The sequence below is a fragment of the Paramormyrops kingsleyae genome, chromosome 11, assembly GCF_048594095.1.
Source record: "Paramormyrops kingsleyae isolate MSU_618 chromosome 11, PKINGS_0.4, whole genome shotgun sequence".
In the NCBI taxonomy this organism is placed as follows: domain Eukaryota; kingdom Metazoa; phylum Chordata; class Actinopteri; order Osteoglossiformes; family Mormyridae; genus Paramormyrops; species Paramormyrops kingsleyae.
This window is the reverse complement of record NC_132807.1, coordinates 29,393,898-29,421,877: the sequence shown is the minus strand read 5'-3', so window position 1 is coordinate 29,421,877 and position 27,980 is coordinate 29,393,898. Positions and strand designations below refer to the sequence as shown.

Genomic DNA, 27,980 nt, shown 5'->3' with positions numbered 1-27,980 from the left:
GGGTAATTAGCCGTCACCTTTGGCTGGGCACCATTTACAAGCGGTTCCTGTGTGGTAATTCACTTAGTACTGCTTTACCAGTTTATTTAGGCAGCATGACACAGGCCAGTAACCTCACTGTGAGGAGTGCAGTCTCCCCACTGCATTGCTGCCTGCAGGCGCAGACTGGGACCCCATACCATCACGCAGGCGCAGGCTGGGACCCCACACCATCACGCAGCCGCAGCCAAACGGGTGGCCGCTGAGATTACACCGGTCTCCATGCGGCCTGCGTGCTCCTGTTTGTTTCACCCACAGCCCTGTAGGAAAATCCCATAATTATTTATTTAGACCTGTGGATATTATTAAGTAATGCAATCGCAGAGCTTGCGGTTGAAGGAAGATTTAAATTTTTAATGTTAATTTCAGTTTCAAATAAGCGTCATGTTTCAGTCGCTTAAAGATCGGAAGGGGAATTGGGCAATCCCAGCAGACGGCGTGTTCCTCACTCGATCGAGACGTCCACAGCCGGGCACCCCCTGGGCACGGGGGCGATGCAGGATAACAAGTTACCGTTTGATTGGGGGGGGTTGCCGAGCTCCTATTATGGTAAAATTAACACAGGCCGCAGGAAAGCTGGTACCCAGTGTGGAAGCTGCAACGGTGCACTCTGGGAGCAGGGCAAACCTGGCTGGCAGGTGGCGATTATGATTGGCTGGCGGTTAATTGGCTGGCGGTTAATTGGCTGGCGGAATGAGTGGTGGTCAGACGGCGCGGATATTCAGTGGCACCCCCGTAACAGGGGCTGCTGGGAAGCAGGACGACATAAGCGTGGGATCTCACACTAAATAGGAGAGAACACTCCCCCCCAAAGCACTTTCCCAGGCCTATTTACCAAAGCCAGATCTGAGTAGTGGCATCGGCCCGGTCCATTAAACGCGGTGGGGGGGTTTGTCCATGAGAATCTACAGAGCGGTAGCTGGTAATCGGACCCCAGCCGCTGGGCCCCTTATTGTACTGCTCACCCTTTAGTGCCGATTTGGCAGGACGGCTGGTGTTCTGTTCTGCACTATTTCGGGTTTAGCCACTTAGCACAGGTGCTAATTAGATTAGGGGCCCGGGCTCACCGTGGGGGCACCGGTGATAGGTGGGCGGCAATCCTGCCGCGGTCCACGCCGTGAACACAGGAGGGCTGGACTTCTGCCCCCTCATCAACACCTCCGCTCCGCTCTGCCTCGGCACTGACACGCCAGCCGGCTGTTTTCGGCTCTCCTTTGTCAGCCGGGGCTCTTGCTGTGTTGGGCAGAGGAACAGCGGCCGTGGGGGCCGCGGGGGCCGGGGGTGTGTGAGCACCTCTCTGAAGAACCCCGCGTTTTTACTCATCGCAGTGACGGTGGAAATCCCAGGTCCGGGTCTGACAGTCACGTGAATCCGCCAGCATTGGGTTTAAAAACCATTTCCATATTTAGAAACACGGAGCTGTAATCAGATAGCCAGCTGCTCAGGTACATCCATCTCCTAATAAGGGTTTTCCCCGGATACCATTACGGAGCACAATAAAAGCTGCAATAAGATACAGCAGAGAGAGATTATCATTCTTATGCTGTCATGTCAAGTTCACTGTCTGGGGAGGATCCGGTCAATCCGTTTGCTTTGGGAAGAAGGACCCTAGGGACTATATTTCAGAGGGAACGCATACGTGTGCCTGCCCAGGCCTGTGCTTACATACATGTTTGCGATAATATGCATGTGTGCTCTGCCACAGCCTCTGTCTCTCTCTCTCACACACACACACACACATACGTTAGTCTTCATATCTTTCTCCATTAATTTCTATGGGTATAACCATAATCTGTCATGGCAGAGCATGGTGCAGTATAAAGAAGGCGACGATCCACTGGCAGTTCCAAGACAACACAAGGGGTTCATATAAAAAAAATAAAGCAGCGACACACAGACTTCACCTACAACCATATCCAGTGACTCACTGAGGAAAAGATCTAAGGCAGGACCTTAAATACACAAACCAAAACTGAGCTAATCAGGACACAGGAATGACACATTAACAAGTCAACCAATCAAATACAACAGAGTAATAAGCAACAGGTGCAGCTAAAGAAAATGGATAATCACAGCCATCCAGGAGGAGAGAGAAACACACAAGGGTAAAGGATTCAAAGACAGAGGAGGACGGGATGGCCAGCGACACCTACTGGCTGAATGGGGAAGAGACATTCAGCTGGATGGGCACCAACGATGACGACCTGAACCCCCACCCAGCCAAACCTAACCCTTAAGGGATCAAACTAAATACTAGACTCTTGGCATTTGTGTCTTTTTGTTAGTTTCCCCTTGTGGGAACCTTGGTCCGAGAAAAACAATTTCATTTTTAACTGTGTACTGTATGGTTAAAAATGACATTAAAGACCTACTTGAAGGTGGTTCACACAACATCAAAATAACAGGTTTTTATCACATTGTGGGGCATCTGGTCCCACACACACACACACACACACACACACAGCCATGTATACATGCCAGTTACATCCTGATCCCAAACCCTTACTACGCCTATTCAGGTCTTTATATCTTGCAGCCCAATAATGAGACAGTGACGGATCGCTGTGCTGTTAATGAAGAGAGTTCATTTTACACGCACACACCTGCCGCCGGCACGCAGCATGATGGGAAGGGAAATTTAATCCCCAGCCAGGCTGCAGGGGTCTCGGCGCGGCGCCTCCCACTGGTCAGCCTGTTTGTGGTAGAAAGAGAAAGTTCTTGTGTGTAGGGCGTGAAAACCTGTGTGATCTAAGGTAACTGGAGCCTGATACTGGCCCCTTAACATGCTGCGGCCATGACCCCGCCCCTTTCTGCTTCCTCCTGCCGTCCACATGGTTACGGAGGCCTGCTGGATCTCTGGAGGTGCTCTGGGCCGTTACCGACGGCGCCTTCCTGCCGAGAGAGAGGTCTGCGCTCCTTCGGAAGCCTTCGGGGAGGAATATAGCTTTCATGCGGCGGGATGCAAACAGGTTGCCTGGCAGCCAGGCCCCCCCCCCTCGGCTGCTCGTTCCATTCCCGGGAGCAGCGCCGGTCACTGGAGGGGAGCGGCGGAGTTCTGTGTCACTGCTCTGGGAAGGGAGCTCGCCGCTGCTCACCTGCCGTGATTCGCCGCGCCCGGACGCTCCTCTGCGGATCCGCCAAAGACGCGGTACTTTGTCACACGTGATGGGTGGATGCCGCAGTGGCTGTCATTTTGCCTAAAGGGGGAGGTGGCAGTGGTGGTGGGGGGGTCTCTTTGTGTGTTCTCATTACGCGTTACAGGGGAGGCGGGCGTGTCACGTGCCGCACGCCGACTCCACCGCAGCCCCGGGACGCTTCCTCTTCATCTCCGGGAAAAGCTGTCAGCGGCACGCCATCCGTCAGCCGCCAGCAGGGGCTGCTGTGACAGCCGGGCCGCCGGGCCGCCGCTGACTGGCGCAGGCGTGGCTGTCAGCCGCCTCTTACTGCCGGCTCTGATGTCACCGTGCGGACGCCTGCGGAACATCGTCCCGGCGGGCAGCGTGTCGAGCCTTCTCACGCGGCGTTCCCCAAATCCCATTCAGTCACCTTCCATTACTGTGTCAGGTGGAAAATTGATTTATGTACGCTCCAGATGCAGGGTGGGGGGCGGGGGGGATGAGGGTGATGTCGCCTGCTCATCCTCCCAGATCGCAGAGCGTTTCGTGGGTCGGTGCATTACCCGCCTAAGGGGTGAGCACACACATGGATCTGGCTGGGATGATAGTTCCTACACGCCTCCATGCGCTCGACCTTCCCCCCTCACGCACAGCCAGGGCGCCCTGAGAGGCCGCACGCTTGGGCAAAGGACTGCACGCCTCGGCATCAAGCCTGCAGGTATCTAGGAGGTGCCGGTGGGGGGTCGTGGGGGCGGGTGGGGTGGATTGTAATACAATTACCATCAGAAATCCACACAGCAGCTGGCAGATTTGAAATGGAGCAGTCCACTCTGTAAAGGGGTGCCTTGATGTTATTTACCTCAAGCAGACTTACGTTATCCCAGCTTTTGGTAGCCTGATTATCATTTGAATTATCAGGGTGTTTCATGGTTAGTGACGTCCCCCTCCCACACACACAGATACACATGCAAACATTATTTGTGTGAGAAGCTGCTCACTGCAGTAAGTGAAATCTTCTGCGTACCCTGCCTGGCACCCCCATGCCCCCCGCAGTGGTACGACCCACCCCTGCTTGACTGGCGCTTGTGAAAACACGTTCATTATTTAATCTCCTCTTTATGTTTAATTTACAGGCCATCGCTGCTCAGGCCATATGTTTCCTTTGTTCGCTGCCTGACTCTTTGTCAGTTTTGGCTCACCATCCCTGATTTACTTCTCCCCCCTTTGGGAAAAAAACCAATAAAGAGTCCCTACAGAGGGAGACCTGGCAGGAAAGAACCCCCCCCCCCCCACCAGTACAGGCTTCTCAGGCTCCTCTGCAGCCCCTCAGTCCTCGCTGACACACACACACACACTCGCCCATCCCTGGATTGCTCTTCATGCCGTGGTGACGGCCGCAGTTGCTGCGGTGGACCTTGCCTGTCAGCACAGCACGGTTCCAGGTGAGCCGGCGGGGGCCGCGCCGTGTTGTTCTGCCGTCGTCATTGACTCTCCCTCCCCTGCGCCTCTTCTCCTTCGCTCTCTCTCTCTTTCTCTCTCCTCCTTTACCCTCGCTCTGCACGGCCTCATCTTTTTTTCCACTGGCCTTTTTTTTCCCAGGGTGCCTAGTTGTTTTTCCTTTATAGGAAGATGGGGGGGGTCGTGTGTTTAGTAAATGCCGTGGGGGTGGGCAGCCTCTCTCTCTCTCAGTGCCATCTCCCAGCCCCCCTCCCTCCCTCCCTCCACCCCTCCACACTTGTTGCTGTCAGTTTCTCAGGGATGTGTTTGAACACCCTGCTGTTCTCCTTCTCTCCTCCTCAGTCTCCTCCCTCTCTCTTGCTCCTCCGCTCTGTGTGAGGTGTCATGTCGGGGAATCGCTGTGATTAGTTTACTTTCTCATCCCCCAGCCCACCCCACCCCCCAGGCTCAGCTATCTGTGCATACAGCTGCTCTTTCCCTCTGTGGTTTTGTCTGTGAGGCACACACATTCCCAGCCCCCCCCCCCCCCCCGGTTAGATCATGGGCCTAGCGGCGTGCAGCGAAGAGTCCAGTTCTGCAGAATCTTACTGCTTGGGTGGGGGGTGGGTTGGGCTGTTCCATGACCTCACCCCCGATACCTGGTGTAGAAGGGGTTCCTGGGGATGGGAATCATTGTAGATGGTGCATTTTAGCGCACTGAAAGCCTCTTTCCTGGGTTACATTCTGAATTTTTTTTTGTGGTGTTTGCAGAGGTCGGTTGACATATCAGTGTCGGCTAACATTCATTACAAATCATACACCGGCATCGGTCTCATTTGTCAATCTTGGTCGATATTCCTGGCTAAAATTTAGACTTTAGTCAATATTCAAAGTTACCAACTCCAGAGCTGAAAACACAACTACTAAAATAATGGCAATGATTGTATTGGAATAGGGGTCTCAAAGTGAAAATAAAAATGATGATAAAAATTTCGCTAATCGGTACTGCTGGTTATTGATATCCATTATCTGTATTGGTAAGATTAGACTGGTTAACGGGATTGGCCAGAATTTACACATTTGTGCACCACTATCTATTTGGTTACTTAAACTTCACTTCCTTGTCAAGGGCTGTGAAGCAACATGGTGGCCAAAGGCAGGATGTCTGTGAGGTAACAGGGTGGCTAACAGCCGGATGACTGTGAGGTAACATGGTGGTTAAGGGCTGGGTGACTGTGGTAACAGGGTGGCTAACGGCCAGATGACTGTGAGGTAACGGGGTGGTTAAGGGCTGGGTGACTGTGGTAACAGGGTGGCTAACGGCCAGATGACTGTGAGGTAACGGGGTGGTTAAGGGCTGGGTGACTGAGGTAACAGGGTGGCTAACGGCCAGATGACTGTGAGGTAACGGGGTGGTAAAGAGCCATATGACTGTGAAGTAACAGTGTGGCTAAGGGCTGGGTGACTGTGAGGTAACAGGGTGGATAAGGGCTGGGAACCTGTGAGATAACAGGGTGACTAATGGCTGGGTGACTGTGAGGTAAGTGGGTGGCTAATGTCCAGATGACCGTGAGGTAACAGGAAAGCTAAAACTGGATTAAAAGGTTGTACAACAACATGTCTTCTTAGCATGTTTTTCAGAGGCTCACCTCTTGCCCTATTTTACTCTGCACCCTCTCCAGTGACTGATGGAGGGACAGTGAGTGAGCGAGTGAGTTTCTGGTTTCTGGGAGTAGCGTCTTACATGAGGCTGGGCACTGAGGGCTGCCCTGTAAAGCCATCCGCATGGCATAGCCTGCCTGTGCTACACTCTTAGCAAAACTAGCAATGAATGGTATTTCAAGATAAGATAAACTTTATTGATCCAAAGGGTAAATTTAGATGCTTTTTTTTTTTTGGTGTGAGTGAGGATGAAGACAGTACTCATGGCAACGAGGGACAAGACGAGCTGCTGTTTTGTGCATCCGGTCTGATCCGGTTGGGCTGGAGCGCGACCAGCTTGGCCCCACTGCCCTGCTGCTGGTGGCCAGTGTTTCCTGGGCTTGCACCTCGCCCGCGCGGCTGCCGTATGGTCCTCGCAGGCGTGTCGTGGCCGAGCCCGAGTCCGAGTCACTGCCAGCTGGCAGGCTCCGTATGGGGGACAAAGGGTCTCAGTTTCCCCAGGAACACGCCAGCTCCGGTGAGCAAGGTGGCTGCTGTGTTTTATGGAGGTGCCTGTTCCCTGGCCACCTGCCCTCTCCATCTACTGTACCCCAATCCCATCAAGCTTACCCTGCTCTTATTTCTCTTTTTCTCATGAAATTTCCACATTTCACTCCATCATCCTTCTCCCAGAACCCCACCTTAGTTAAGCCCCTCCCATTTTCCTGTCTCTCCATCCTCCAGACTTCTCCCACCACAAATCAAACTTATGAAAGAACTCCCTCTCCCTTGGTCACCCCTTTTCCCATTCATATATATTTCTATATCATATCAGCTAACGGTCCCAATAAGATAACTCAAAATAGTTTTTGTACTCAAAGTCATCGATTAAAAGTCAATATGGTATTTTCTCTGTGGGTCCCCGACGCCGGGCCACAGAATCAAAAGTTTGGACAAGAAGCTTTGGAACAGAACGTTAGACAAGCTGTCATTGTCTCAGAAAATGCCTGCAGAAATTTGGGTGAGAGCGAGGGCAGGGGAAAATTGTGGGTAAAAATATCCTGCTGCATTACCTACAAGCAGAGGAATGAAAGATTCAAAGTTTTAAGGGAGAAAGATGTGAAAAGTTTGACGTTAATGTCCCGGACCGGTCTCTGCTCCATGAGTAATGGGCTGGGACAGTCAGGAGCCTTGCGAGGGGGACACAGACACAGCGGCAAGGACATTTGCGGTGAAGACGCTGCTCCTGTCTGACTCCCAAGAATGTAGCTAACGAGGATGAGCCGGCCGGGGTGTGAGGATGGAGACGAGGGCCCGCTGCACGGCTCTCTCTCCCATCTGCCGTCTCCTCTCCTCCCTCTGGCCCGTCGCATCTCGTCAGCGCCTCCCTTGGGCCGCGTTTCATGTCTGAGATCTGCTGTGAGCTGACGGCAGAGGAGTGGGGTTGGAGGGTCCCATCTGCCTGCCAAATATAGGAGGAAGTAACGCTAAACTCTGATGAGCAGCCCTAAAAATACCCACGATGCAGTGTTTTCATCACACATTCGCATTGTTGTACGATATTCTATCTGCATGTTAACCGCTTGGCTTGGAATTATTCGCGCGTCTCCCGTTATTCCGCGGCGCTGGCGCGGTGCCGGGCGTGACGCACGTGGAGCCGTGCGGGCGCAGGTACCGCATCTTTGGGTTTCGGGCCCCTGGATCCCCCTCAAAGGAGCGAATGCTCTAGCCCCGCTGGGCGTAGCGGTTGGGCTGTCAGACACGCGCTGAGATTCCAGCGGGAGAGACGCTGACCCCTTGTGGGAACAAAAGGAGCGCGATCGACAGCCGCTGCTTGAGTGGGCGGCCGCCTGTCGGGGCTGGAGTAGCGTGGCGTTGTGGGGGAAGAGCGGGCGAGCCTCAGCACGCCAGGAACCGTCGGCTAAAATCCCATCATTAAACTTCGCTCGTGGCACAAGACTGTGGTTTTCAGGTCAGACCGACTCGCAGAGAGGAGTTTTCCTCCATGCCGGTGAATACCTGTCATTATCGCCGCGCTGTGTCTTGCTGCAGCTGCGAATCCGGCTGGCCCAGTCACAGCGCGTCGCCGCTAATCCTGGGCTCTGGCTTCTTTGTGTGCTTTTCTTTTCCACCTGCTGTCAGCGATGTGCGGAAGGTAGCTTTGGCTGCAAATGTAGCACCAGTGGCTGTAGGGGGAGGGTGTCCTCCGGGGGCACAGATCTGCGTGGTCGCACTGTGCCCTGGCTCTCCGGCCCCCCGGCCCCCCCACTTCAGACAGGTCCCGGTGTTGCTGGGTGGGGAGCCAGCTCTGCCCACACAGCCCCCTCTTGTGCTGTACTGGGCCCCCGTTTCGTTCCGGGAACCCGCCCACGCTATGTTAGCGGCAGGAGATCTGGGCTGGAATCTGCGCGGGGCATAGGGGACTGATGCAGGATGGCAGTATGACACAGTTAGGCCCGTCGCAGTGCTGCTCTCCGTCCTGCCTGACAGGGTGCAGAGTCGTGAGGACCTGCGCCTGGCTCTGATGCCATCTCCACTCATCGACAAATCCTGTGCTGCGCAGGTGACCTCATTGATCGGTTACCGCTGACTGGCGCCCCCTCTGGCACTCTATGGACGTGCTCTCCATCAGAACCCACAGAAGCTACTCTCCTGGCCACGTGTGGGCAGCGATATTTATGTTCTTCATGCACAGAAGAGCAGTAAAAGCCTTGGAAGATGGTCAGCTGCTGGTTGTGGGTTTAATTGCAGAAGACTCAGTGTGGCTTTGTGTGGGTTTCACGTGGTGAAGGAGTCCTAGCGATCACTCCTCATACCAGGAACACCATCACCCCCCCCATAAGGGGATGTATTTTTTTTTCAGATCAGACACCATTGTGATTCGCCGTGTGACAGATGGTTTCAGTATGGCCGGTAATACGGCAGAACCGTTTGATATCCTTCAGGTGCTTAACGACAGCTGAGCATGCTGCCATTTCGAGGGAAGAGAGAGAGAGCGAGAAAGAGGGGGAGAGAGAGGAGGAGAGAGAGAGAGAAAGCTTCCCGGCATAGCCTGAAGACGCTGTAAATGTCAGGCCCGTTTGCCGAAACCTGTTTTAAGCGAAACAGAGCGAGAGCGGATGGAAAAGCAAAGCCCTCGAGCAGACGAGTTAATTAAGGCCTGTGGTGAAATTTCAGCATCTGTAGCTTTCGTCACATTTCTGTGAACCCGTCTGAAATATCACGCGAGCCTCTGCCAAATTACCTTAATTAGTGTTTTAATTAGCATCGTCACATGACTGGGTGATGCTCTCCACAGCAATGTGCGGATGGAGCAAACCCGTGTTGTCGACATGGAGATCTGTCATCGGGGTGGGGTGTCAGGGTGACGTCAGGCCGAGGAAGCGCCACACAACAGCTTCTTGTTCTTCGGAGGAAGCGAGATGCTGCTGGAGACGGTCAGTAGCTGCGGCCGCGCATGACATTGGAGCCCAGGCCTGCGCAGCCGCAGCCGCGATGTCTGTAAATATCACGGAGCTGTCGGCTTGGCTCGCTGAGTCACGTCCCTCCTGTCCTCTCGTCCACCAAGCCCCACGTTTGGCCTCTCTTGGCTGAGATGTTTGCTCTGGCATCCAGCTTCTCCATGGTCTGTCTGATGGATAAGAACCATTATTATTGTTTCAACATCCCTCTTAGATGATTTTCATCCTTACTGCCCCTGCCTCTAGGGGGAGCTATGTACTCTCCCTCCCACAGGATCCTGTTTGTTCCCCAGCCTCTTTTGAGCCCAGCGTTGGTGTGTTTGCCGTGTTTTTTTCCTTTATGCGGGGGCACTGAACCTGCTTACTGCCCCCAGCACCTCCCCCCAGATAGAGCAGCATGGAAGTGGCCGACACGGGTGCTGGTCTGTCTCTCCAGCGTGTCGAACCGCCCACTGCCGCGTCCAGGGCTCGCTGAGGCTGGCTGACAGTGTCAGTCTGTCCTCCCTGCACAGGTTCACTCACTGCCCGAGGCTGAGCGTGCTGTGACTCACCCCCCCCCCTGCTGTGAAGCTGGATCATCTTAGCAGGATCCTCTGGTTGCCCCTCAGGGATGCACCAGCGGGTTTCCAGCATCGCGGGGGGGTGAGGCACCACCGCCACCTCCACCCCCAAAATCAGTGCTGCTGACTGATGTCAGGCCTGTAGAGCCCACATGACGATCCCCTGCTATCAGCACCCTGTCCTCACCTCGTCCTTGCCTTTCTCTCGCCCCCCCCCCCCACCCCTTTTTCTGTCAGCAAGCTGTTTCACATCCTGTGTGAATGGCCTCCTGGGAAATGAAACCCCCTCTTAGAGGAGGTGACAAAGACCGCTAATGTTAGAGAAGCCAGTGGCTGGGGTTCAGAGGCGCGTTCGTGGGGGCTGACCGCGTTTACCTGAGCAGGTGCATTGTGGTCCACGCGGCCGCTGCTGTACCCATGAGCCTCCGTAGCATCGGTGTCTCATAACAACCGACCACAATGATGCTAATAAGCAGGAACATGCATCTTTGTCTGGTCTAAACACATCCTCCTCTGTTCAGAGGTCATGTGGGCCGTTCTGCTGGCTCTCCATCCCCCCCCCCCCCCCGCCACTCATGTTGTTATTTGTGGAGCAAATTGATCTTGATCCTCGGTGGTATAGCTTCACCTCCAGTATAGTGGTGGGGGGGGGGGGGGCTGAGAGACTGCAGGAGCCCTGGTTGCTTAATTATAGCCCCCCGGCGGTGCTAATTCAGTCCACAGTAGCCTGTATGCAAAGAGACCAGCAGGGGGCGGAGGCGAGTTGGGGGTCTTGCACAGCCTTTCCCGGAAGACGGTTCCACTGTGGCGTACGACTGCTGGCTCACACGGCCCAGAGCAGCATTAGTGCTCGCACGTGCGCCAACACACGCACACGTGTGCAGCAGGACAGGCATAATTCTCTGTCCCCATACTTATGCTTCAGACAGACACACGGACAGACTTCACTGATCCCAAGAGGAAATCCGGTCACATGTAGCAGGGAAGGAACAGAAAGTAAACAGATACGAACTGTGCAAATAGTGCAAAAGGCGTAGTGTGAGACTATAGAGACGATGCAATACCATTGTGCAAGGAAGGAGTAAACAGATAAAGGTGTGTTCGTGTGATGTGCAGAGCCGGACATAGCTCTGTAGGGCGGCGCTACGTGTTTCTGAATGTTTTCCTGGCGTGCGTTATGGCGGGGGAGAGAGCATGCGTGCCAGGAGGAGGTGGGGTAATGCCCGCTGACAGCTGGCAGAAAGGCTCCCCGGTAAGACTGCAATGAGCCAGGGGCTAAAGGTCCCCCGAAAGAGCGCCTCTTGGAGGGCGTGGGCGGAACTGTTCACAGTGTTCTCCGATTTTGCCGCCATCTTTTTCTGTGCAACCGAATCCCATCGCAGTAAAAAAAAAAAAATCCAAATGAAGAGGAATGTCTCTCTTGTGGGGAACATTGATAAAAAAACAGTACTTGGGTTTTCTGACATTTTTCGCAATTTGTTCCCACAGTCAGCAAAAACCTCACACGCACACACCAAAGCTACCCCCCCGCAAATTTAATGAGCCCTCTTACCCCCACTTTCAACCCTATGCTCTTTAAACAAACACCACTCCCCTAAGGCAGCTTAGTCGTCCCCCCCCCCACATTCCAGGCCTGACATCACCCCTCCCCCAGCGACTCCCCCACCACAAACACATACAGTCATTACTCTGTTAACCTCTTCCCTTATCTCTGTCACCCACTCTGTGTGAGCGTCACATGTCTCTGTGTGCTACACTGTTATTTGTGTGCTTGGCTGCCCCCCGCCCCTCCCCCGGATCGGAGCTCCCACCGTGTCCGGGTTCTGTCAGGATTTGGCTTGCCGCGTTTTTTGAAGATTCCCCGTAGACCGCCCCTCCCTGAGGCTGGCTGCCCCCCTCCTCTCTGTGGAATCTGGTTAATAGTGAGTCGCGTTCCACAGGCAAAAGCCGTTCTGGTCAAACAGCCAGGTCATGCTTTTTTTTTATTTCTAAAGGACATGATATTTGTGCTTGCGGCTCGTGAATACGGACAGATGATGTTCTGTTTCAGGGTTACCCTCGAATGTCACAGCATGAGCCGTGTGTCACCTCTCCTGTTTCCCCCCTAGGAGCCCATTCACGGCTTCTGATCAGATCCTGTTAAAATGGGCATTTAAGGGTTGGGGCCTGGTTGGGGTGGAGCGAGGAGCCAGCTGTTGCCACGGCAGCCCTCCTCATACCTGAAATGTGCTGTTGCTCAGAGCTGTGTGACATTTCAGTTCCCCGTGCTCGTGGCGGCAGGTACTTAGGGATGAGAGTAATTACCGTCAATCACAATGACGTTAAGCCTGTTCTGGGGAACTACAGTTCTGGGGTGTGGTCCTTAATAATTAGTGTTTTAAAATGGGAACATTCAACACTTTTAATGTTACATGTCTGTTTGACTGGCGTCCCAGTCACAATCTGCATTCTGTCGTTCCTGGGCAGGACCCCCAGCTCGGCGTGGCTGTACTGAGTGAATGGTTTTGTAAGATGGATGGATGTGATTTCGTCCCTGCTGATTTGGGAAAAGTGACTTTATGTGTTTATATTTTAGAGTCTCTGATTTCTGTGGATCTGTTTTTTGCATTTATTTGAAGTTAACTTTCAGGAGGACTGGCGAGATGGTGGCACGTGATCACTGCACTGGGCAGACTGGATCTGGCTATTTTAACCTAACGCCCCTCATGAGACTGAGCTCTCAGCACTCTCTCTTATCTACATTTATTTTCATTTTTGTGACTCCGGCTTGAAGCAGATGTTGGGTCAGAGATGAGCAGGTGTGACGCGGTCTGGTCTACAGTCAGATGGCCACCTTGAGGATCCCCTCATTCATCACCATGCTGAGGGCGAGTCAGTCCCCCCCTGCCCCGCCCACCGTGACTGTATGTGTGCGAGTTCGCTTCTGTGTAATCGCTTTCCGGTACTTTCCCCTGCTGACTCGCCCCCTCCCCGCCAGATCGCCTCCAACCCTAACCCCTCCCCCGTGCTCCTTCTCTTTGAGCTGTGTCGACCCCCCCAGCAGGAGGTGAACGCAGGACATGCAGTGAGCAAACACGGCACCAGTCCCATACGGCCGCTGTCTCTCCCCGCTCACAGTACAGCTTTCTCTGTCCGATTCCATCTGTGGATGTTGCACCAATAAACGAAACGCCCCACGGCATTCCTGCCTTTATCCGGGAGCCCCTCCTCCAAACCGGCTTTGTAGTGCTACGGCCGATAAGGGTGTTTGTACCTCTCAGGTCACTGCTGCCGAAAAATACTGCAAACTGTCAGTTTCTCGTTGCCGTTCAGTAAAAGCTGCCGTCTTTCGCATCACGCGATAACAACACGGCTTGCCGATAAGATGGAGATCTCAGCACAGGGCCAAGCAAGTTCAGGACCCGTGAGTCATCAGTTCACCGGTAGTGGGGGAGGGAGATAAAGGGGCCATCTCTCAGCATGCTTGTTAACGGAAGAGAATGCCACTGTTTGCCCCCCCGCCCCCCTCGGTCTGGCAGCTGTTATCTGAAGATGGCCTCTGTGCTTATAATTTCAAGCCTCGCCCTACACGCTAAAGCGTGCTGTGACTATTGGCCCACCTGAGAGCTACAGAGATCTGAGCCTGGCCCCCCCAGGAAACAGCAGCCAGTTAACCTGCCACCACAGCTGCCCCCCCCCCCCCCCCCTTGACCGGAACGACACAGAAGGAATTTATTTATTAATGGTAGGTGGGACTATCCTCTTCTGTCAGTCATCATTAGGTTCTCTTCACGTTTTATTGGTTACATTGCTTTAACTAGCCAGTGATTGACAGTGTAAGGTAGCTCCGCCCACTTTGGGTCGGGGGGGGGGCACTGAGGATGACCCAACAGGAATGGTCCTGATCAGGTCACATGACTCATGTGATTCTTCTGGACCTCCAGAGCTGGTTCTGCTTGTCCTGCACATTCACTGTTAGGACAGAGTGACCAAACACATATAACCAAACAGGCACGAGAGGACAGGAAGCGGACAGCACATGCAGACACACAGATATTCATGGCAGAATGGCGCTCACGTGAGCACGCACACAAACACACAACCCCAGAAAGCACTCAGGTCGGGTCGGATGATGCTGATTTTTCATTTAAATGCCAAGAAGGGGAGAAGCATGACTTTGTCATGTGTCACATCCTGAGACTTTGTCATGTGTCACATCCTGTCTCTGCAGTAAAATGGCACTTTCCTACATGCAGACCACATTCCCCCATGATTGTGGGGAATCCCCACTGTGCATCTTTTGGGAAAAATTGCTATTTATTTAAAAACAATTACCTCTGGAGGCAGGAAACAGTAAGTGTTGGATGAACTGTGTTGCAATTCTAGATTCAGACACCAGAGGGAGCTTCAGCCTTACTATCCTAACAAACCTAACACCATGATAAACTCTATAGCGAAGCAAGGTTTCCTGTTCCATAAAAAAAGACTCCACCCACTACTCCAGAGCAGCTGCATTCTAATGACGATGACCCTCCATCAAGACGTGACCCCCCCAGTGCCCCCCCCAGAGACAGATTTACGGCAGTGACGGCAAAATCGGCTGCTGTGTGACAAAGCGGCAGCAGTTCCTGTCACTGTAGTCCTGTGGTGACACTTTGATGTGACATAAAATCACAGCTCTCAAGTAAGCAGCTGGGAGATGCCATGCTGGGTGTCACGTGACTGTGAGAGTCATGTGACCGTGTGACGGTCATGTGACCGTGGGACGGTCCGCTCTTCAAATGCGAGACTGAAGTACACAGGCCTTCGCTGCTCTGTCCAAGCCAGCATGGGACCGGCTCTCTTCATGCTGATCTCCTTAATGAGATGCAGTTTGCACTCGATTTGTTTCCCAGAATTTGTTCTTAGGTGCTGATAAAATATGGAGCAGCTCTTCCTTCTCAGAGCTACATCCATGCCTGGGTATTGGAGCTTGTGCTGTTTGAATACCCGTCTTAACAAACTGTGTACATTAATACCCATATCGGGTATTGGAGCTTGTGCTGTTTGAATACCCGTCTTAACAAGCTGTGTACATCAATACCCATATCGGGTATTGGAGCTTGTGCTGTTTGAATACCTGCCTTAACAAGTTGTGTACATCAATACCCATATCGGGTATTGGAGCTTGTGCTGTTTTAATACCCGCCTTAACAAGCTGTGTACATCAATACCCATATCGGGTATTGGAGCTTGTGCTGTTTGAATACCCGCCTTAACAAGCTGCGTACATTAATACCCATATCGGGTATTGGAGCTTGTGCTGTTTGAATACCCATCTTAACAAGCTGTGTACATCAATACCCATATCGGGTATTGGAGCTTGTGCTGTTTGAATACCCACCTTAACAAGCTGTGTACATGAATACCCATATCGGGTATTGGAGCTTGTGCTGTTTTAATACCCGCCTTAACAAGCTGTGTACATCAATACCCATATCGGGTATTGGAGCTTGTGCTGTTTGAATACCCATCTTAACAAGCTGTGTACATTAATACCCATATCGGGTATTGGAGCTTGTGCTGTTTTAATACCCGCCTTAACAAGCTGTGTACATCAATACCCATATCGGGTATTGGAGCTTGTGCTGTTTGAATACCCGTCTTAACAAGCTGTGTACATCAATACCCATAACGGGTATTGGAGCTTGTGCTGTTTGAATACCCGCCTTAACAAGCTGTGTACATTAATACCCATGTCGGGAATGAATCTGAAATTCATGCGAGTAACAAATCTTTACAGTAACAGCTCATTCCAGTATGTTTTGTTTAAAACAAAAGCTTTGCTCATAAACACACAGGTTCACCTTTAATACCTCACTGACTGTTCGCTAATTATACAAGCAGTTTTATTTTTGGGAGATAAATCGGGGTCTTATCAGGCAGGGCTGCCTTCGATCTGCACCCCTCCTCGTTGTTGTGGGGACCGGTCGTCAGTGGCATGGTCTTAACCTCTGAGAGTGGCAGCTGTCATGGCTATGCATGATCGCTCGGCAGGGACGGCACGGCACGGTCTGGCGCGGAGCCGCCATCTCCCTCTGTCACCGCCCCCCCCCCTGACATCGCCTCTTACTTTCCCGGCGCCATCAAATCACAGGCTGGCAGATCCTGGTGGGGGAACCAAGACGTCCAAATCCAGAGCGGATGGGTTTGTGGTGCTCCACCAACCAGACTAGTTTAACCCGGTTTCTACTGGTAACTGGTTATTGGTTAATCCCGGCTGGGGGACCCTGCTCACCTCCGGGTTCCAGGTTTCCTGTATCCTTGTGTGTCTCCTCCACACCCCCGCCCACTGCTGGGGTTTTGATGGTAGTGTGGTGATATGGTGGTAAATAACAGTCTGACCAGTATGAAACATGCCCATGTTGTCCTCCTGATGAGTGTCCTGCGCCCCCCCCCCCTGCGGCAATGCACCATCCGGCTGAAGCGACCACACCTGGGGGCCCCTGCCATTGTTCTACATAATGTTTCAATTAGCCGCCTTCTCTCCTCCCTCCCTCCCTCTGCGGCTAATGGGTGCTCGCTGGGTGATAGAGGACCCCCGCGCCTCGCCTGCACACTTCGTTAATCTCATTCAGCCGCGGCCCTGATCGAGAGCGACACCTCATTACGGCGGCCGGCGGCCGGCCCCCGGGGGCGGCCCCGAAGCCAGCGGCTGGCCAGGAGTCATGTAATCACCGTCGCGGGCCGTTGTGTTAGCGCTGTTAGGGGAGAAGCCCCCCCCCCTTTCTCACTGCCCCCCCCCCCATCTCTTCACTGAGCTGGTCTCCATGGTGCCGCAGGAAGAGGTAGCAGGAGGTATCCATGGGGCTGTGTGTGATGGAGGGGGCGGAGTCTCGGGGAGCATTTCTGTGTAGGAGGGGATTCTGCTCCCGGCACCTCTCTTATTATTCAGGGTTAAGCGTGTCGTCACCGGGGGCCGGGGGCCGGGGGGGGGATGCTGTTTTCTTGCCGTTCAGCAGAGTGACAGATCTATTCCCCTATCTGACTTTCTTGCTTTCAGGGTAATGGTCTCTTTGTTTTAGCAGGCGAGCACTTTAGCTGAGTGGGGTGTGGCTCAGCGGTCTGCATGTCTGCACCCGTGTCGGGAAGGTCGTGGGTTCGATCCTGTGGCTGGCTGGCTGAGTGATTGTGCTGCTATTTTGGGGAAGGTAGGGATACGTGCCCTTGTGCAGAAGGTCATGGGTTTGAACCCCTTGCCCGGCAGAGTGATCGCATCGCCATTAGCCTTTGGCCCCCGCTGGCTGACCCCCCGCTCTCTGATCCTTACTCGGACGCCACTTTGGACTTAAGTGTCCGATAAATAAACATGAATGATATGATAGCATCTAAACATGAGCGTGAAGTACAAACCGAAGCCTGCACTGTCGTGCGCAAACAGATGATAGCATCACACATTGACTGATCAGTTATGGTCGTCTAGAATGTGTGCATGCAGGCATGTACACAGAGTGAGTATGAGGGGTGCAGGGCCAGTGAAATCATCTCTTTGGCCTGCAGTTGGGGTGGGTCCCCATTGAGGGAACATCTCAACGCTTCTGCAGGCTGAGAACATGCAGGAATGCAGGCCTGAACGTGCAGTTCAGGGGTCGCAGTGGGGGTGTGTGTGTTGGGGGATTCAGTGGAAATCGCCCACAAGGATCTGAGCTTTAAGGGGCAGAGTGACTTCAGTGAAGGTGGGACAGAAATGTTATCATTAAATTTTTTTTTGTTACCCTGTAACTGGAGAACATCAATCAAACATGCTGTGTCTCTGCCTTCGGTGTTTTGCGTCACCGGCCAGGGTGGTGTTGAGTAACTGCGCTCTCTGTGGGTGTCACTGAGAGTGACCTCACTTCCTGTCATAAACCCCGCCGGTCACACTGGCCCGCTGGCACGTCCATTGTGGCCAGGGGGCATTTGAGGGGGCTGAGTCGTTAATCGCGTAGTAACTGTTTTTCCTTCCGTGTTTGTGTGCAGATGAACATGGAGTTCAAAAGATTTTATCATGCGCACCTTGACAACGGTTGCCAAGGTGGCATGCATAGTGGTGGTTGGCTGTTGATAGGGGCTGGGGTTCTGTCCAATCCTGCCTGCCCAGGGCTTAAGTGGGCGTGAGGAGTGAGGAGAACACAGACAGCCGGCAGTGTCCCGCTGTGGTGGGTAAGGAAGACAGTTTGCTCCCCTTTAGAGGCAGTGGGGGGGGGCTCATCATAGCGAATGTCTGATTATTCTGGCTGGCTGTTCATCCCAAGCAGTCAGGCACAGGGGGTTTTTGGGAAGATCTGGAGCGTGGTGCTGATCAGGGTGTTCACATTTGCCTTCTGTGAATTGTGGGTGTGTGCTTAATGTCTCAGGGCTTTAGTGGGGGGGTGGGATGGCGGGGGCTGGGTGTCTGATGATGCGTAAAGGTGAAAGAGAGAGAGCAAGAGAGACAGTGACACACAGATGGTCAGGTGACATTACAGAATGGGCGTGCATCTGCCACGTGGGTCCGAGCGCGGGTCAGGAGACAGGAGGCGGCGCGGCGAGCCCCCAGGCATGGCGGTGGAGAGCGGGGCACGGCCAGAACCTTACGCCCGCCATGCCTTAATGCCAGGGCAGTGTCACTGAGCAGTTAAGCTGTCCTACTTAGGTGTGAAGATAGAGGGAGGGGCCAAGGCCCCCCACCCCCACCCCACAGGACAGAAGTGTCTCAGTGGGAGGTGTCTGTCAACAGAGCCGAGAAACGGCGGGGGGGCGGCTGCCGAGAATCACAGAGGAAGCAGGACAGGGACACATTGGGGAGGGGGGAGGGGGCTTTCAGGAGGTGCAGGCACAGGGCCGAATGCTCTTTGTTTTTCAGACGACGGTAAATGGCAGAGCCAGTACCCCAGGAGCGTTCTCGCTCGAGCACCCCCTCCCCCCCGCCCCCCGCGCCTCTCGTTTGCGCAGACATCGGGAGAGACAGATGGCGCGCGGCCGGTCTGGGTCGGCAGGGCCGCCCCGCAAACACCCTCCACCTCAGCTGCTGCCTGGAGTCGCCCACAGGGTCCCGTGCCCCGCCCCCATGCCCATATATGGAGGCGCAGCGGCTGCCGGCCCACCTCGTCCGCACGCCGTTCACGCGGGAGGCTTCCTGGTCGCTCTGTTGGCATCATCTGCAGGGTTATCACCTCTCTGCCCCCCCCACCGCAGCGAGACCGTCTGCTAACGAGTGCTGGGCCAGGCCGGCAGGTGGACGAGTGTTCAGGCGGTAATTAAGCCTCTCCTCACCCCCACCTCGACCCCCCCGCCCCCTAATGACATAAAACGCCATCACCCCCCACTGGCCGTTCACATCTGTGCAGAAATCTGCACTCGGCCGCTAATGTCTTGTCGGGCGCCGAGGGCAGGGCTGCGGGGCAGTGGTTTGGTGAGACTCTCTCCCACAAACACACACCTTGCCACTCATCACTGCAGACAGATGCACAGTGGCTAATAGCAATCCTCTGTATGCATCCAGGCAGATGGTGGATCAGCACCAATTACACCCCGATTGGGGGGCCAGTGCTCTGGCTGTTTAGAAAACGGCGGGCTCCGTCTCTGGGTTTCTGGAAGGCTCCGGAGCCGGGCGAGAACGCGGCGGCCTCGTCCTCGCCCACGCTCCGCAGAGCCGCTCTGGCTCTCGCCGGATGCGTCCGCGCGATTTTCTGGATTCCGCGCGCTTTGTGTAAAACACCAGATGTCTGTTGTGGCAAGGTGAATTTGAGATCTGTCACTGTTTCTGAAATGTTGATTTCACATTTGTTCCTTGCTTTTTTTGTGTAAATAAATGCGTTTTCCTCATCTCGCTGTGGTGCATTTTACACTGTTTGTTTGCTTAGGCATTGCTGTAGCATAAACAGAACTAAAATACTGCCATGCAGTGAACTACAGATACTGTATGAATATATCTTGTCTCAGGGTGCAGCAGCATCACAGCACAACAGTCGCTGGTCGAGGCCTCTAAGTAGCACCGTCCTTGTTCTCATTTATCTTGTCATCTGCCTCTTGGCCTGTGTACAATGATGTGTGGATGTCCTTAACCGAGAGACAGATTTTGTCGCATATGAAGTAAGGACTCGTGACCTCTGACCTCCCAAGGCGGTGTCATGGAAACAGACGGCCATAGATTGACTTTACCGGAGTTAAGGGAAGGTGCGTGTAAAGGTCACGTTTACTGTGCTAACAACTGCCATCGAATGATGGCATGAAGTTTTGGCACAAACGTCCTCACGCCCTGGCTTGTGGGTCATGGTTGATAGCCGGCCTTTTTGGATCATCGCCATTGATCATCTGGTAACTTTCATAACACTAAGGACTCTGTGGATATGTAAATTTTGCCTTGTAGGAATGTCGTTTTGAGCTTGACACATGGATTTGTAGATGATAGGAGTTGCAGTACAGTAGGATCAGAACCGCTCCAGAAGTTTTCACAGCCCATAAACATCACTCTCAGGAGGTGGTGTCCAGGTGGATGTCTTGGCTGTGTAAAGACGGTCCAGTTCAGAGTATAGAGGATCGTTTAGACGAGGTGGAAGCCCAATGCAGCTGAAGGAAAAAAAAACTTTATGCAAAGGGGCTTTTCAGAGTGAGATTTAAGAGCAAAACATCTTTTTGAATGTGGAGGCAGGTGTGAGACATCTATCTGTGCCGTCTGCATGCGGCATGGGGCTGTTTCCTGGAAACAGGACTGATATTATTTCAGTTCGCCTACTGGCAAGAAAGCACTGATCCCCGGGGCTCCATGACGAGTGGGAGCGCAGTGACGGCGTCCGATCCCTGCTCCCTGGAGCCCCACTCTTCTGGCTGGCCCCCTCCTCCTGCCCCTGTGTAGCCATGGGCGATGAGGGGGACATGATGGGGGGGGGGGCAGGAGATTTAAATATCACTGAGGTGTCGGCCAATGGTATAAGCTTTTTGGTGTCCTCGGAAACAGACAAACACACACACATGCTGCTAACAAGTACAGCCACGCAGCCACGGGCCAATCAGAGAGCTTGTGTTGGTCTGCATTGCCGGCATGGCGTGTGGATAAGCATGACAGTCATTGGTCTCTGAGTGACATGAGTGATGCACGGACTCCACTCGCCGCGGTGTGCCTGTTCCCTCCGCAGCCGCTCGATCCCGGGGCCGGCGCCGTGCCGCCGTCAGCCAGGCTGCCGTTGGCCTCTGAGCGCAGCCACCCGAAGCCCCTTTTAACTTGCCTGTCTCCCCCCTCTCTGGCCGCTTCCCTGACTGCCTCCCTGTATCTCCAGTCTCCATAGTCACCCTGCGACCCCCCCATTCTTCCTGAATCCCCCTCTTGAATATGTGTCCCACCCCCGCATCCCCTACGCTGCCTCTGCTGACGCCATGCTTCTAACAGGCTGAGGCCGTCCTGTTTCGTCACGCCCTCACCCTCTCGGTTATGGACAGTGTGTCTTCGGTCTGTCTGTCCCGCTGGGTCTGGTTCCGGCAGCTTCTGGGCCGTCGCTGCCCGTGAGGTCTGGTGACAGTCCAGCCTGGTGAGACTTTTATCAGATTCAGAGGCTCACTGTCCATTTAAGAGCCTCTCTTCACAACAAAGGGCTGTTCGCGTTTCCACTGTGTCCGTGTGCTCTGTGTGTCTGTCAGGATCGGGCTGTTTGGTGATGAGCGTGTTTTATGGCGAGCTGTACATGTGTTCAGCGACACAGCTGTCCCTGAACACCACTTTCACATGTTATGGACTGTTCCTAGCTATATAAATGGGTGAATGCGTTATTCTAAATACCGCCTCCTATTGGTCCCTCTGAATGTTCATGGCTGATCCATGTGTCTAATTGCTGCGGACTCTGTCATGATATGGAGGGATCTGTAGTAACAGCGGCTGCCTCTGTGTCCACAGCACTCCTCCTTAGCACCAGAACCAGTGGCTGGCTGCAGCAAGACCTCAGACTCTGCCCCACAGCCCAGCGCAGTGGGAGGGACCCGTGAGGAAGGCCACGCCTCCCTGACAGGAGTCAGCTCCGCCCCTTCTGCACACAGTGTCTCAGAGACCGACAGAGCGGACCGGCCACCTTCCAGTGAGTCCCCCGACACTGTCATTGTGTTCTTCTGTGCTCACCCAGCGTTTTCCAGAATTAGAATACTGTAGGCCATGAGAGTCACCAGGGCTAGTCATGTAATTGGTTGAGTCAGCAAGCCAAGTGATATGATTGGTCGAGCCAGTAAGCCAGGTGAAAGGATTGGTCAAGTCCCTAAGACGAATGACTGGATTTTTTTTAAATATTTAGAGTTTTTATATTTTTTATATTGATTCAATGCTAGTATCACCTGTCCATGTATTGATGCACATCGTTAATAATTTATGATGACCCCCTGCCCCCAATGCGTGATCTATTACAGACCCTTCGATAATACGATTTCATGTTATGAAAAGAGATCACGGTGTTGTGTTTTCAGATAGCCTCGCTTTACTGTACCACTGTCTCCGTAGCGACACTGCTCAGCATCTCTGTCACGTCTGTGGCTTCTCCTCGGGCCTCGCTGCGTTATTAATAGTCCTTAATCACCAGATGGCTTCCCCACCTTTCTCTGGGGCCTTAGTGCTCCGAGTGGAGACACAGAGGAGCGTAATCCTCCCCGCGCTGCGTCGGCACTGGAAAACGGCCATGGGGAGGATGAAGTTCCCTATAGGACGAGTTTCATCTCAGCCTTCAGATGTCGTTTATAAAATAAACATGCTGCGTGAACTGATGTTTACCAAGCAGGCCTTGATCTGGCCCACAGGGTTGGCGCATGCGGCTGTATCACCGTGAATCATGCAGTATGATATGTGGGCATCATCCTCTAGCGTAAGTGAGAGCGAGAGCTGCTGAGAGCTGCCTGGATCTTAGTGGACATCAGACCAACAGACGGTGCCCAGAAAGAGCAGGAACTTTCAGTTCAGTGACAAGGTCGTTCGGCCTCTCACTTAGTTTCCATTTAATACCAGGTTTCTGTTTCCAAGTCCTGTCTGTCAGTGTGTTTCAGAAATGACTTGACTTGTGTAGCTCAGTGGGTTGGCGACAGAAAGAGTGGCAGCTCAAATCCCAATTTTGCCAGACTGATGGCACCATTGGGCCCCTGAGAAAGGCCCTTGACCCCCAGGTGTTCATGGGGTGCTGCACACTGGCTGACCCTGTGCCCCAGAGCTTGCGCTTACTAGGGGGCGAAAAGAAAATTTCCCCAGGGGGGTCAATAAAGTATCACAGTTCTATTCTAAATGATACAACACCTACATTGGTGTTTATCAGCTGAAAAACTTACTCAAAGGTACAAGTCATCAATCACTAGTCAAGGGATCTGAACCAACAACAATCTGCTGACCAATTGAACTGCAGGCTGTCGATGATTCCAGCTCAGGGGTGTATGGTCTACAACTGGCGATTGGGTGAGGACCAAGCGTGAGTGATCCGAGAGTGACATTTGCTGCCGAGAAGATGGCAGCCTTTCTTGGGAGGGTGAAGTGGCGGGCGCCTTTGGCAGTCTCCTGACGGCTGGATCCACTTCAGGCAATCTTCTGCGGCACCGTGCCGTCTGAGCAGAACCGAGCGCTCAGATGGTGAAGCTGTGTGCTGTTATGATCTTCATCCATTCCCACGTCTAATTACTTTTCTGAAGAGAGCAGCTCCGTAGTAATCTTCCTTAGCTGCTGTTTCGAGTGCAGCTCAGATGCTAATTAAAATGCCTGCGGGTCAGTGAGGACCCCACCACCATCCACACACCACTCCTGTGTCGCCTAAGCCAGCGTGTTATCACTTTGGAGCAGCAAAGTACAGCACCGCTGCACCCCCCAGCCTGGAGAACGCTCCGGAAAGCATCTCCCCAGGCTTCACCTGACCTGCGTTTGCAATCACATGGATGCATCAGTATAATGCATCTTCACGCCCCCCCTCCAACTGCAAGTCAGAGACAATATCTGCTAGGCTGGTGCACTAAATTCACCAGCCTCATTACCTGGACGACGCAGATTACGCTGCGACACGGACTGCTGGACGTTGGCTCAGAGCTAGTTTCAGTCTGTATGACTTTTTTGTCAGGCACCTTTGGATATAGGAGCAGGAAGGCATTTTGAGCTCAGGGAGCTGAAAGTCGGAACGACCAATAAACTTTACTGAAGTTCTTTTGTCTCATGGAGTCAGGGAGCTTTTCCACGTGACTGTCGCCTCTGGTTTGCTCTCTGGGGGCTTTGGGTGGGGACTATATAAAGCACTTTGAGACAGTGTAGGGTGACCAGATAATTCATATCAGGGAGGACACTGAGCTAGGACAGGATTTGTAAATTACTATTTCAATTAAAAGGACCTGGATTTCACTTAAGCACTGAGTTCTTGCTGTGTGCTGATTGGTCAGTCTCCTATAATCATGCATGTGTCACTAACGGTAATGTGAAACAGCTGGATGAGTCTTTCAATCAAGGAAACAATCCAATCAAAGTGCAAGAACTACATAGCACTATTTTCCTTTAACGAAACAGACAAGAGGGGCCCACAGCTCTCCTACTTCCTGCGCTACTGCCTTTGGGCATATCTGAGGTGTCACATGTGTGAACGCACACGGCCGTAATGCCGGAGGGTGACTGCAGGTGGCGGTATCAGGAATACATGCCAATCATGGTGTTTGGCTCCTTTCCTGAAAATGCAAGTTTTTTTGCTTAAAACTCAGCGTGACCTTAGCAGGAGGTGAGTGGGCCGGCTTACTGAATGTGGCAATCTGGGCTACATCATTAGCATAGATTGTAGGACCTTTAGCTCAGGTAATTAAATGTGAGGAGGTCAGGAAAATGGAATGAAATCAGCTCATTTAGTGTGCCTTAGTAAGGGCCCTGCTCACAGTGCATCCGCTTCATTATGTGTCGTCTGTCATTATAAAGGTGGATGCTGTGGTAATGTGACAGCTCTTCTGGCCGTTAAGAGCTGCATTCGTTTATGGATCTTCCAGCAGGGGGAGTGTGGGCCAGATCTGGGGGGGGGGGGGGTTCTGTATGCCCTGCCCAGTTCCAGTGATGCAAACCCCAAGGGTGTGGGTCCAATGAGGGAGGGGAGACATTGTATTTTCCAAGCAGCCTGTGCTATTTATCTGAATGATAAATGTGTGTGTGTGTGTGTATGTGTGCCTGTGTGTGTGTGTGTGTGTGTGCGTACACTCTATTGGTGAGCTTGATGTCTGCCCTGTCAGGCTGCAGACCCAGACCGAGGAAGTAACAGGCTGTCATCGGGGGCTCGCTTCTGATTGGCCCGTCACCCCCCCAGGGCCCAGACTCTGACAGCTTCCTTTCCATTGACAGAGTGAGGCCATGCAAGCAGACCAGCGTGAAGATGTGAGATTTCACATGAAGAGCAGCGCCGTGGTCTGTGACTCTAGCATTAGTCAGTAACCATAGCCCTGACCTTTTCTACTCACCCCCCAGATTTCTCACCACAGCCGGCGTGCGTCTGTGTGTCTGTCGTCAGAGGGCAGAGGGCAGAGGGCAGAGTCTCAGGAGGCGTGGAATCGCGTTGTGGGGGGTGGGTCAGGTCCAGGGCCCCTTTAGCCCCCTTTAGCCACTTAATTCAAGCAGCCTCCTGGCTGTGAGAGATCACTGGGCTTGTTTTGGGTTCCATGTATCGGTCTGCAGTAGCGCATGTCGGCAGGAGAGGGCGCCGCAGTGACAGCCTTACCCCGCACTGGCGTTCCAGCAGCTGGATCCCGCGGTCAGAGAGCACTGTACTGCTGCACTGCTGCACTGCTGCCTTAGAGACAGAAAGCACCCCCCCCCCCCCCCCCGTCCCCAGGGCAGGAGGTTCAACCGACTGGCATCTCTCCAGAGCTCTGCACGGTGGGGTGGGAGGGAGGAAGCAGTGCAGCTTGGGGCACCAGGTCGGGCCACGGAACAGGAAGGAAGTGCATGTGGCGGAGAGTCAATCCGAGCCCAGGCTCCGTGCGTCAGTCAGCGAGGCAGCCAGCGGGCCAGAGAGGGAGGGATATTCTCACGCCGCGTGGGGGCTCCCGATGGACGCCTTCAGGAGACGCTCCGGTGAGACAGCCCGACCCCGACCCCGCTGCCGCTTCCTGTCACGTGATGCTGTCTGCTTCCGGCGTGTCGCTCCGATGGCCGTGTGCCACGTACTCCGTCAGGTGCCGTCAGGAGAGCAGCATGAGAGTAACCTTGCGGATTCACACGCCTGTTCCTCCTTATCTGTCCCGGAAAGCCCCTTAGCAGCGAGGCTAGTGCAGCTGGGGAGTGCTGTTAGACGCTGGCAGTGTCGCCCAGTGAGCGGCATGTCGCCCCAGAGACCACGGATCTGTGATGCCCGCTATAAGAGACGGGGCTTCCTGAGCTGCACCGGGCCTGTGCCCGCTGCTGGGCCTCCGCAGCCTCGCTAATCAGCCTGATTTCTGGCTGACTGGCTGACTGGCCCTTTTACGCTGGATTTCCTTCATGTTGCTCCTGCTTTTATGAAGATCCATGAGCCTCCAGGGCTGGTGGCAGATACTGTGGGCCAGGAATACCCTGGTGTGATTTTTAAGCTGCAGAATAGAGCCTAACCACACTGTTTCGGGCCTGATAAAAGCCCCCCCCAGCCCCCCACCCGTGGAGACTCCAGGGATGGCACACTCATGGTGCAGGACCCCTTGGTGTGAGGGAGGAGGAGTGATACCGTTTGAGGTGTGCGTGGGGGGGGCACTGGGTCCTGCTGAGCTGCCCCCCTCCCGCACTGTTGTCTTGGCAGAGTTCCACTGCGGTGCCCACATTTTCCACTGTAGCTGACAGGCACTCCTTCCGAACAGGAACGCGAGCGAGAGAAAATATCCGAGCTGAGCTGTTGTTTTTCCGTGGAGAAGTGGGGGGGGGGCATTGTTATGAGGAGTCAGTAAGACGGAGAGCCGTGGCTCCGGGGCAGGGGGAATTAGTGAGGAGACAGTGGCTTGGGCAGGACGCCTGGGCTGTTAGAGCCCCCGCGGGATGGGTGGGGGAGCTTTTATTGGTCTTGGATGCAGGAACAGTAACAAGACGGCAGCCAGAGCTCCTTCCCGCGGAGTTGGGGGAGGCGCAGTTACTCATAAAGCGCCCCAGTCCTGAACTGAGGTCATCGTGATGGCTCTCCTTCAGGGCGCGCCGCCGCCCTTCCGCTCCCCGCCATTCTGCCTGGACCCCCTCTTGGGGGGGGGGGGGGGGGCGGTCCTGGCTGTTTTGTGCCAGAGCGCTCACCTTGGCCCTGAAGCGAGGCCCCGCTCCTGGCGTCTGGGCACGCAGATGGCAGGGAGGCACCGGCAGGGAGGCGCATGCGGCCCTTCAGAATGGCTACGGTGTTGATTCGGTTTGCGTTCGACGGAGGGTTGCCTGCTTCACAAGGGAGACCGTACAGAATCACCGGCCTGTGCCCAGCTAAAGAGGGGAGCCGCTCACTGAGGGTTGCCAACTAGAGAGCTCTGGCTAATACCCCCCGAAAGGGCCCAGGTTAACGACACCCCCGAATTTAATGAAGCGGGCGGCTGCACCAGGGCAGCAGCACCTTTCCCGCAGGCTCTGCGGTTGGGGCTTTGACATGCAGCTCATTTGACAGGCTTGTCTGCGTCAGCTGGTGGGCCCCAAAGCTCGCCGCTTTGTTCGCTGCTCCCAGAGAACATTCCGGACTCCGTTGTTGAGTGTAATCTGGCCTCCTGACACCGCAGACCCACGCGAATGCTGCCAGAGCCGGATTTCATGCAGCCCGTATCGAGCGGCGCATCCCTGCCCATCG

The 27,980-nt window shown here is 53.9% G+C and overlaps 1 protein-coding gene across 5 annotated transcripts in view; it reads left to right on the top strand.

The window, feature by feature from the left end:
- Positions 1-27,980, top strand: part of gse1b (Gse1 coiled-coil protein b) — a 182,242-nt gene that overhangs the window by 36,128 nt on the left and 118,134 nt on the right. For all 5 annotated transcript variants that reach the window (XM_072718375.1, XM_072718374.1, XM_023810576.2 and 2 more), the window contains one exon: positions 22,121-22,298. In XM_072718375.1, coding sequence (XP_072574476.1) covers positions 22,121-22,298 — 178 coding nt within the window. The remainder of the gene's footprint in view (positions 1-22,120; positions 22,299-27,980) is intronic.